The sequence below is a fragment of the Zea mays genome, chromosome 4 (genome assembly GCF_902167145.1).
Source record: "Zea mays cultivar B73 chromosome 4, Zm-B73-REFERENCE-NAM-5.0, whole genome shotgun sequence".
Classification (NCBI taxonomy): Eukaryota; Viridiplantae; Streptophyta; class Magnoliopsida; order Poales; family Poaceae; genus Zea; species Zea mays.
In genome coordinates this window covers 186,364,436-186,375,349 of record NC_050099.1, presented here as the reverse complement: position 1 = coordinate 186,375,349, position 10,914 = coordinate 186,364,436, and the positions used below count along the sequence as shown (strand labels likewise).

General features: G+C 46.2%; 3 protein-coding genes and 1 non-coding gene across 5 annotated transcripts; all 4 read left to right on the top strand.

Moving 5' to 3' along the window:
• The first annotated feature begins 1,474 nt into the window (after positions 1–1,474).
• LOC103654253 (uncharacterized) lies at positions 1,475–2,231 on the top strand. The gene has a single exon (XM_008681083.2). The coding sequence runs from the start codon at positions 1,715–1,717 to the stop codon at positions 2,159–2,161; it is 447 nt and encodes a 148-aa protein (XP_008679305.1). The 5' UTR covers positions 1,475–1,714; the 3' UTR covers positions 2,162–2,231.
• A 2,184-nt stretch (positions 2,232–4,415) lies between these two features.
• On the top strand, positions 4,416–6,291 carry LOC100281924 (ATP synthase delta chain). Of its 2 annotated transcripts, XM_008679007.4 has the most exons (2): positions 4,416–5,321; positions 5,957–6,291. In XM_008679007.4, exon 1 carries the CDS (start codon positions 4,527–4,529, stop codon positions 5,277–5,279), a length of 753 nt encoding a protein of 250 aa, XP_008677229.1. In that variant the 5' UTR covers positions 4,416–4,526; the 3' UTR covers positions 5,280–5,321; positions 5,957–6,291. The 2 variants fall into 2 exon arrangements, with proteins under 2 accessions (XP_008677229.1, NP_001148315.2); NM_001154843.2 differs by lacking the exon at positions 5,957–6,291 and having other exon boundaries at positions 4,458–5,476.
• Positions 6,292–6,955: 664 nt separating this feature from the next.
• On the top strand, positions 6,956–7,027 carry TRNAW-CCA (transfer RNA tryptophan (anticodon CCA)). The gene has a single exon. It is a non-coding gene; the product is annotated as a tRNA-Trp (tRNA).
• A 140-nt stretch (positions 7,028–7,167) lies between these two features.
• LOC100126361 (pentatricopeptide repeat 5) lies at positions 7,168–9,603 on the top strand. Its single transcript, NM_001112592.1, has 2 exons — positions 7,168–7,661; positions 8,140–9,603. Exons 1-2 carry the CDS (start codon positions 7,335–7,337, stop codon positions 9,310–9,312), a joined length of 1,500 nt encoding a protein of 499 aa, NP_001106062.1. The 5' UTR covers positions 7,168–7,334; the 3' UTR covers positions 9,313–9,603.
• The last annotated feature ends 1,311 nt before the right edge of the window (positions 9,604–10,914 follow it).

Below are 10,914 nucleotides of genomic sequence, written 5' to 3'. Positions count from 1 at the left end.
CCGCTTTACTCACTTGCGATTTGTTTTCCACCCTCTCGCGGACTCGGTTTTTATTTCTAACGCTAACCCGGCTTGTAGTTGTGTTTATTTTTGAGAATTTCAGTTTCGCCCTATTCACCCCCCCTCTAGGCGACTATCACGGAGGTTGGATTGGAACCATCATAATGTACTGAAGAGACCGGCAATGTTCACTTAGGCCCCGTTTGTTTCGTTGGAATTGAATTCCATTTTAATAATTATAATTTAGACAAAACTAATTAGGTTCATATATTTATATATGTAATGTACTTGTATATTATCCTAAATCATACGAGGGCGATAGTTATATACTATATTTATGTTATAGCGAAGCAAGTAGAAGAGTGTGCTATAAGTTGTACATCGGAAAAATAATATGTAAATCTATAGAATCAATTTTCATCTCTCACCCCATGAATTTGAGATAGACTTATATGATAACTTTGAAAAGTGGTGGAATGTCACATTCTAAAAAAATAGCATATTCCATTAGTAAGATTCCAATTCCTCAAAATGAAAGGAAACAAACGAGGCTTATAGTATTGAGAGGCGGCTAATGCCCCGGCATTATGTAATGAGGACGCTGAAGGCAAAGGTATTGCTGGGCAAAGAGATTGACTTTTATGGCGTTGTTTGTATAACAGAGGAGAATTTTTTTTTGAAAAGTTCGTTCTCCCTTATAACAAGAGGTATCCAGGTCTAATAGATGCTTATACTGCTGTTTGCAGAGGCTAAGTAACCCTCAAACTGTAACCTTGAGATGTTTACTGGAAATGTTGCAGGTCTATTCTGTCTCACAAATTGATATTGAATCCGCCCAGCTGCTGTTCTTTGAAACCATAGCCATCTAAGGTGCGAAGCACAAGACATCAGTTGCGGACCAAGAATTCCGAGTCCACCATACTGCAACTTCTGGTCATCTGATTATCCATTCCCTTGTTACGATTGTGTCTTGGTATCTCTGAAGAATTTGTAAGGTCTAGCTTTGGTTCACTGCTAATTTATTATATCGATCGATGATGAATCTCCTATATGTTCGCACAAGGCTAATGCCATTCTGGTACGAGGTATGGAGTCCTCAATACATCTTATGAACTAAGACGTGTGGCACTGCTCTACTATTATTAGTTTTGTTGAAGCATCATGCATTGGCATATGCAGTCTTCTCATCACTTAGTTACAGCTTTCATTATTATCAATCCACATGACAGCTACAAGAGCAATGGAGATGCACCGGCTTTGGTATACATGTGCTCCTAGTCACTGTCCATTTGGGTTGATTCTTTTATTACATGTTTGGACCGTCTTTTTTTTCAGAGTTATTAAAAGCTACGGGATTTTGACGCCCTCTCCACACTCCACGGAGCGTCTGCCTTTTGCGTGTTGACACGTGGCTAGAACCTCATAGAAAAAGGTGTGACGCTGAAACTCTCCGGCTCCCTCTTCTCTTCTCTCCCTATGCACCTTCACCGGCCCCCAGTCCCCACCACTATCCCCGCCGCCAGCACCACCCCAGTCCCCGCCCAACAGCTGGCTCCGGCGGGTCGCCTTCCTTCTCGTCCTCATCCTCTTCCGTCGCGACCTCCCCATCCCAGCCCGACGATATCTCCTTTACCCTCAGCTCCTTCCTCCGCCCCGAGGACGGCGTCATCGCCGAACCCTAGAGAGGGCCGGGGGACGGACACCGTAGATAGCCATGGTTGTTGCTGTTGAGGGCAACGACTTCGTCCACGACGACGAGGAGGAGACCGCCCCATCAGCTCCCTCTTTCGGCGCCCAGGCTAGGCGCGCCCCGCAGCCCCGCCTGCCTCGCAGGCCACTGCTCCGCCAAGAGGAGGATTTCGAGGCAGACTTCGAGGAGTTCGAGGTGAAGGCCGGCGACTCGGAGCTCGACTCTACAGATGAGGCAATGACCTTCGCCGCCCCAGGAGCGCACTCGCCAGAGGATACAACTGGCTCTTCCCAATCTCTAGCCGTCGCCCTAGATCCAGAGTTATCCTTGTATGTCACCCCATTCTTGGTTGCAATAGCCGTTCTTCTTGAAGAAAAAACTTCAACGGTGGATTTTGTTTGGGCAATCCCCCTCTCCCTCCTATTCTCATGTAAACAACTTGCTATGTTATATTTTTATTCAAGTTTCTAGCTCTGTTTCTTGTTGGATCTGTAATGGAGGGCCACTTTAGCTTCAGTTCAATACCGATCTACATAGCTGACATATTTTGCTAAAAACGTAGAAGGTTATGGTTAAGTCTGTATTTGACTTTGGTGGCTAATTAGCCAACCACACACCACTTGTCGTGCTCCCACGAGCGCTTGTTGCAGTGTTCGTCAAGATTGACTAAGATTTCCAGGTAGTAAGTCCCTATTATTATTCACCTTTATTTATTTGGCAATACTGATGTCTGATGGCATGTTTCATAGAATTACTTAGTCCTTAAACAGGCATATATGCTTAGGGGGACACATGTTTTCTTTCTTTTTTTTCTTAAATCCAATGTAGTGCACAAGTGTACTATTTGTCAGCTTCTCTTTTCATGTGGGATTAGAACATATGAGAGCTTCGTTTATAGTCCATAATTTCCTTTGTTAACTGCCTTTTTATGTTTCGAAAATTTCTAAGACTATTTGTGGTTTTGGTTATCTGGGCTAGATACCATGGTGGGCTCATGGGGGCTGATGGTGCACCAGTTTAGACCAACCTTGTGCACCCATGGTAAAAAATTGCTACTCACATCTTAATTAGCAGAGGTACCCTGGTGCCTGTGCACCAGGTGGCCACACGTGTCTTCGCCAGTGAATATGCTGATCTCGAGCCATATTATACACGCATATTCTGTCATCAATGCTGCCATGGAATTGGACCTCATTCTATAACTTTTCCAAGTGGTTAAAAATCAACAGTTAGAATGGTACATTCTGCCCTTCACCTTGTCCATTGAATCATAGCAACTTGAATGATAGGGTTCTTTTGGAGCCTCAAGACAGAGCAACTAAGGGCAAATCGATAGCCCTTGATGATATCAGATTTCATCAATAAGCAAAAATATTGTTCTTTACTTCACCATATCTGTTGCATCATTAATTCAGTCTAACCATTCTCCCTTTTTTTAGGTGTGTACATTTGACTAGATTTGAGAATGATAGAAATGTGTCATTCATACCTCCTAATGGATCTTTTGATGTAATGACATACTAGCTTAGCACTCATGTTCTCTTCTTGATCAACCGTGGAATGCTTTATAGAAGATATGATATTTTTGCCTTCATTGTTTCACATTCCTGTTTTTATTTGAAGTCCTTTAGGTAAAACCTTTAATCTGGGTCAAAGCACAGATTGAGAAACATTCTATAGGCCCTCACGGTGAAGGCAAGGAGTCAATTCAAGGAAAAAAGGTGAGTGCTATATAAAAAAACAATTTTTGCTTGTGTTGCAGGAATGAGCATTTTTAAAAGAATAGGTTTTGTTTTTCCATTTACAACACAACAACAAATGTTGAAATTTAAGTGTCTGTAATGAAATTATGTTTGTGTTGTACAGAGACATAGCAAGTTGGAGTTCAAAGCATAGTTTTCAGATCGCCTGATTGATCCCACTGGGCGATCAGGCGATTAGTCATGTTTATTTCTCAATTCTCTCCCAGCTACTACAACCATTGCTTGTACCCTTCACGCTTTCCTCAAGGTACGAATCTACTTCAGGACCTCCTATTTATGTGCCATTGGTTAATTAGAGTTCTTATGTTCTTTTAGATGGCTGGTTCTGCTTTCCTGTTTACGAATTATGCGTCATCGTCGATAGGGCGCCCGTAAGGGTGCCTCATGTTCTAGTTTCTTCCAACGATGCAAGGGCTTTGACAAGTTGGCAGGAGTGCAGACTGCAGAGTTGCTGTTGCCTGCTTCACAGGTCACAGCACAGGCCTGGAAACTGAATATTCTTGCTGTTATTTAAGAGGAAACTGCTTTGCTGCTCTGCTGTGTAGTGTTAGAATTCAGACTGAACTGGTCTGTATTAAACTCTGCCTGGTTGCATCGGTTCATATTATTGTAACAAAATTGTAAAATCACGCGTATTTTAACACGGATACCGACACTTGCAGTGGAAATATGCCCCCCTCTCTCTCTTTTTTTTTAAAAAAAAACAGTTCCATGATAATAAACTGCTGTGCGCCTGTGCCCCTCTTGGGTCCTGGCTGATGAAGCGGTTGGCCTGAATTTTCTTTTCGGGATGACTGCTTCTGTAAAATCCCCAGGCCCCAAGGCCCAAGCGCAGCGCAGACGCACAATCATCCGTTTCTTATCCACCTCATCCCACCACTGGCCACACGTCTCCGGCCACGCGACGCCCTCCAGCCCCACCGTCGTGCGATCCGTCGGCCACCCAATCCCGTACGTCCGTCCGCTCCCACCCCAAGTCCCCAACCCCCTCAGTCCTCTCCGCCCTGGACCTTTCCAAGTCTCAAACCAGAGCGAGGCCGCACTGCCCGCGAGTCCTCCACTCCGACCGCACGATGGCTGCGCTGCGCCTCGCCTCCTTCACCCTCCGCCCCGCCGCTGCCGCGGCCTCCGCCTCCTCCGGCGCGACCCCAGCCGCGTCCGGCTCCGTCTCCGTCTCCTTCACCCGCGCGGCGCGGGGGCTGCCCTCCCTCCGCCTGGCCCCGCCCCGCCGCCGCGGGGACCTCGCCAGGCCCCGCGCCGCGGCCGAGGCCGCGGCGGAGAGCTACGCGTCCGCGCTGTCGGAGGTGGCCGTCGAGAACGGCACCCTCGAGCAGACGGTCTCCGACCTGGAGAAGCTGGAGAAGGTCTTCGCGGACGAGGCCGTCGCCGAGTTCTTCGACAACCCCACCGTCCCGCGCGAGGAGAAGGCCGAGCTCATCGACGAGATCGCCAGGTCGTCCGAGCTGCAGCCGCACGTCGTCAACTTCCTCAACGTCGTCGTCGACAACTTCCGCGCGGCCATCGTGCCGCAGATCGTCGCCGAGTTCGAGAACGTCTACAACTCGCTCACGGGCACCGAGGTCGCCACCGTCACCTCCGTCGTGCAGCTCGAGTCGCAGGACCTGGCGCAGATCGCGCAGCACGTCCAGAAGATGACCGGCGCCCAGAACGTCCGCATCAAGACGCAGCTCGACCCGGAGCTCATCGCCGGCTTCACCGTGCAGTACGGCCGCGACGGCTCCAGCTTAATCGACATGAGCGTCCGGAAGCAGATCGAGGAGATCGCGTCCGAGTTCGAGTTGCCCGCCGTCCCGCTCGAAGTCTGACCGGCCCGAGGCGTCCTCCATCCTCGCCCATGAGATGCTTTGGTGCTTCCTGCTGCCTCTCTCTCCCTGCTCTTCATGTGTACCATTCTCTGATTGAATATTTGAGTGAATGGTGAATACTGCATACCTGGATTTCAGGATTCATATTTGAATGAATGGTGGATACACCGCATACCTGGATTCCAGGATCGTATTGAGTGGCTGTCTTGGCTTATTTCACGTTATTCCCATGGTTTACAGAGGTTTTTTTTTGAAGTTGAAAGTTGAAACTCGCTGGAGCGTCCCACTGTCCCAGAAAGAAACCATGTAGGAATTTCAAGTAGAGAAACTAGTGTCCAATTCTCAAAATAAATAGTCTACTATAACTGCAGTTCTCCTTCGTAAATCGTAACTCAGATATTTCATATCAAACCTGTAAGAATTTCACACAAAAAAACCATATTCCAAAGAGGGCATTCGATGGTTGGACTTGACGTGTTACATATTTGAGCAGCAAGAGGAATGTACAGAAATCAGAATGCCCACACAAGTTATCCGATCCAATATATCAAGCGAAACGCCCAGGATTCTTACTTGGATATTACAGGCTTGCACTCAAAATTTTCAAACTTCTTTGGGGCTGCAGAGTTGCCAATTTGATTAGTTAATCTAATTGAAACGGTTTATCATATTTGCAGTTGCTACTGTCTGAAAGGTATGGCAAGAATCAAGCGGGAATGTCGTTGGTCCTGTCCCCTTCAGGCCTGCGGATCAGTGGTGGTGGCTCCGGATCTGCAATACATATCAACGGACATTCTTCTGTGCGTTTCTGTTTTCCATTTTTTGGCGGGAACCTGTGTAAAAGTTTCTCCTTTTTGATTGTGGTTGAGAGACACTGTAATATGGTTAAAACACACATATGTAGCTGGGTCTGCACCTCCTCTCTCCGATAGAGTCGCGAAGAATTGTATAGGATGAGTTTGCGCTCCCTTAACCTCGCCGAAAAGTACATCAGGCGTAGTTCACTCGTGCACTCTGCTGCTTATGTTCGTTTGAGATTACCGAGCTTTCATGCTGAGGCATGAAGCTTGTTCGGTCATTAGTTGCACTCTAGTTTCGGTCAGTGGTCCGGGTGTCATCGTTTTGCCGCAACCCCTGAGCTCACGACGAAGGCGTGCAGTAAACAAACCAGTGATGCCGATGCGTACTCGATCCCTGCCGACGAACTAACCGTCCACAGTGAAACTGCATGGCACAAATCCATGGCTGTCCATGGCTCTCCAATAGTTATGTAAATTTTAGCTCTCTAAATCACAGATTTAAGAAGTTGCTAAATGACTTTTGGAGTAAAAAAATGTGAGTTCTCAAATAGTTCTCTAAATATAAGTTGTAATTTTGTTTTGTATCTATCCACATAAAAAAAGTCACAAAAACTATATAATGCAGTCAACATTTTTGTTTAGGGAGTTGTTAAATGGTTGCCAAATGTAGAGAGAAAATGAGGTTAGATGACAAGTTGTTAAATTTAGAAAGTTCATTTAGAGAACTGTTGGAGAATAGTTTTCATGTTAACTACCTAAATTATTGATTTAGGAAGTCTTTTAGAGAACTACTGGAGTTGCTCCTAGGCCTTCGCTGGCTGCATTGAGGCCTTAAAATATGGAATTTATATTTTAGTTGTGGCCTCTTAGCACCGAGGATCCGTGGCGCAATGGTAGCGCGTCTGACTCCAGATCAGAAGGTTGCGTGTTCGATTCACGTCGGGTTCAAATCCCCGATCCAACCGGATCTTTTTTTGCTAAAATTGTCGATTCGTCTTCTCCACCGTTCGTCAACCGCTAAAAACATTTCCAACAGCCGATCCTCTTTTTCGCTAAAATTTCTGTAACTCATATTTTTTCCCCAGCTACAACTTTTCTGTAACTCGTCTAATCTGTAATCTGCACGGCTCCACCCCTATCCCCTTCCTCTCCCCTACCCAAGCAGGCAGGCAGACATCGCAATTCTTCAATTGCCAACCACAGCGCAGTCCAATGCAGCACTAGAGCCGGCGCAGCCTTTCTTTGGTCCAACCCGATGCTTGCCTGCCCAAGCACATCAAGTCCATGGCCGCAGCGGCAGCCGCCGTCCCCGTGCCCGGGCGGGGGTGGCGGCGCCACGCGCCACGTGGCGCTCGCGGCCAGGAGCAAGCGGCGGGGTGCGGGCCCCGCGGCGGCGGAGGGGGTGGACGAGGCGGCGGCGGAAGCGGCGGAGCTGGTGCGCTCGCTGCTGCGGAGGACGGCGGGCGGCAAGGAGAGGCTGGTGCCGGTGCTGGACCGGCACGTGCGGGTGGTCCGCACCGAGCACTGCTTCCTCCTCTTCGAGGAGCTCGGCCGTCGCGACGCCTGGCTCCAGTGTCTCGATGTGCGCTCCTGTCTCCCTGACTCCCTGTATGCTACTACTTGACCTAGGATTGGTGTGGAGTGGACTATAGAGACTGCACTGTTTGTTTCGTTTTCGATACTAGAAATGGATACCGGTTTATTCAAACTTGTTACCGCTAGTATTCGAGTGTGAATCCTTACGATTACCATTTACATTTTCGTGTACCAAACGACACCTAAGAGTAGACTACTCAAAATCTAGCTACTGACACCGATTACTGAATCTTATCATGCATTGCATTTTCTATACCCTCAACAGCATCTTTGTGGGAAAAGATGCAACCACGTTTCATTCAGAGTAAAGTGTAATGCTAGCATGTCTATCTCATAAAGCATAGCTAAGCAAAATTTACTCCAACATACAGGAAATGCCTGCACCTAAACATGAGACTCACCAAATTTCAGCATGATGGATTTTTTTTTCTTTCGGTTCATTCCATATCTTCATGTTCTGCTAGGTATTCAGATGGATGCAGAAACAACGGTGGTATGTTGCTGACAACGGCATCTACTCCAAGTTAATATCTGTGATGGGAAGGAAAGGGCAGATACGGATGGCAATGTGGCTGTTCTCTCAGATGCGGAACAGCGGGTGCAAGCCTGACACTTCTGTATATAACTCCCTTATCGGCGCACATCTGCATTCACGAGACAAGACTAAGGCTTTGGCCAAAGCTCTCGGCTATTTTGAGAAGATGAAGTGTATAGAGAGATGTCAGCCGACTATTGTGACATACAACATTCTGCTAAGGGCTTTTGCACAGGCTGGTGACACAAAGCAGGTAGACATGTTGTTCAAGGATCTGGATGAAAGTGTAGTATCGCCTGACGTATATACTTACAATGGGGTGCTTGACGCATACGGGAAGAATGGCATGATCAAAGAGATGGAATCTGTGTTGGTGCGGATGAAAAGCACGCAATGCCGTCCAGATGTGATCACATTCAACATACTCATAGATTCATACGGGAGAAAGCAGACATTTGATAAGATGGAGCAGGTGTTCAAGAGCCTACTGCGGTCAAAGGAGAGGCCTACACACCCGACGTTTAATTCCATGATAACAAATTATGGGAGAGCAAGGCTCAGAGAGAAAGCGGAGTCTGTGGTTGAGAAGATGGAAGAATTGGGATTCAAACCAAACTATGTGACACAGGAATGCCTCATCATAATGTACGCTCATTGTGATTGTGTATCAAAGGCCCGGCAAGTGTTTGATGAGCTTGTGACCTCGCAAACCAAAGTGCACCTTTCTTCGTTGAACTCGATGCTTGAAGCCTACTGCATGAACGGCTTGCACACAGAAGCAGATCGGCTGCTGGATACTGCACTGCAGCAATGTGTTGTGCCCAATGGTTCCACCTACAAGCTGCTCTACAAGGCCTACACCAAGGCGAACGATAAGTTACTAGTGCAGAAGTTGCTCAAGAGAATGAATAAACAGGGGATTGTCCCGAACAAAAAGTTCTTCCTGGACGCTTTGGAAGCATTTGGCACCTCTGACAGGAAACCCAGGACATCGCCAGGCATAAACTCTGCAAGCAAGCCAAGTACAGATTCTGCTGGTGATTCAGAAACAGCTACTTCTGACAAACCAGAGGTAAGCGTTTGGCATGTAGCTGCTACATAAGGCTGTTGGTTTGAGCAAGCTCGTCGAATTACCTGACATCAGGAAGAACACATTTGATCTGCACCAGAAACCGTTAATACAGTGTACTTGGAGCTACAGGAGTTCCTCTACTCCCAACAGGACGCTCCTTTCTTAACGGAAGAATGCTAAAACCTTTCGTGTTTCGGCAAAATCTGCTTGTACATGTACTCTGTTATCAAACGTAGGTATTTTGTTTCTAGTCATTATTGGGCATCACAAAAATTCTGGCTCTCTGTACTCGTCGATTGTTATTACATGCCTGTTCCTTCAATCCTTCTGTGGTCTCTATTTACTGAGCATCTCCCGATACATAAAACTGGGAACTGGAATGACATGCATGCTGCAGCACGTTGTTTCAGAAAAATGCTCCTTTTTTGTAAATCGCAAGCAGCATAAGGCCACGTTTGAATTGATCAGTTCGCTAGCTAATTATTAGCTCTGTTTGGATCCACCGGACAGCTAGGTGGTTTGAATAGTTGGCAAGAGGTCCAAATGAAATATAAGCATTCCTCCAGCTATTGAACAATGAAGTGATAGATGTTTACCAGCTAGGTGGTTTGAATAGTTGGCAAGAGGTCCAAAGGGCAACGGACACCTTCATTTTGCGCAAAACAACTAAAGTTCATACTTACATCTAAAACAGTACTAGCAATCGTTCTAATTCAAGATGTTTACCAGATTGGCAACAAATATTTCTACAAGTCCAGATGACTCAAAATATTGGGCAATCTGACATAAGATAAGCTTGCCTTAACAATGCATCATACATTTTGGGACCCCTTAACAGTACTTCATACATTTCAGGATCAACACATTTGGCTTGCCTACCACTGAATCCCCGCAAATATCAGCTACAGATGGCTTCTTGTGCCATCCCTTTGTTTGCAGCTCAAAGCTTTTCAAGAACGCTTCTATGAACTACCTCGAAACTAACACTTGTTGTACCTATCGAAATTAGCGCTTATTGTACCTATGTGTCTATTAAAGTCTCTTCCTATGGAAAACTTGTTACTAATGGTTATAACTCTAACTATACCATCTAAGTCTTCCCAGAAAAGACGCTTAACACTCTCATTGTAGTCTATTTGGTAGGCATACACACTAATTACATTTAAAAACAAATCATCCACGATAAGTTTGACTAAGATCATGTCTCCTACCACACCACTCTTGAGACTCTTATCAATCAAAACTCCTATTCTCATGCTCACAACCTATTATTATATGGTTAATGATGAAACACATAATAGTATATGTCTTTTAAAATTTTAAATGACAGGTATTAAAATAACATATATTTAACAACCGGAATAGAACATTCCTATCTAGGTGCTTGACGTATAGGTATGCATGGATTTGGTGCTCGATGGACGATGTGATGACCGGAATTGCCTTTTGCCGACGCCGTTGGATTTAAGGAGAAAGCATACGAAGAAACCAGACCAAGTCCTTCGACTCTTCGAGCACTCAATAACCGTGGGAAGAGCAGCGAATGGAGGCACCGTACAGACCGGACACCCGAGCAAATTGTGTGCAGATGCAAGTATGAATCAGAGCAAATTGTGTCCACGGTCATCACTG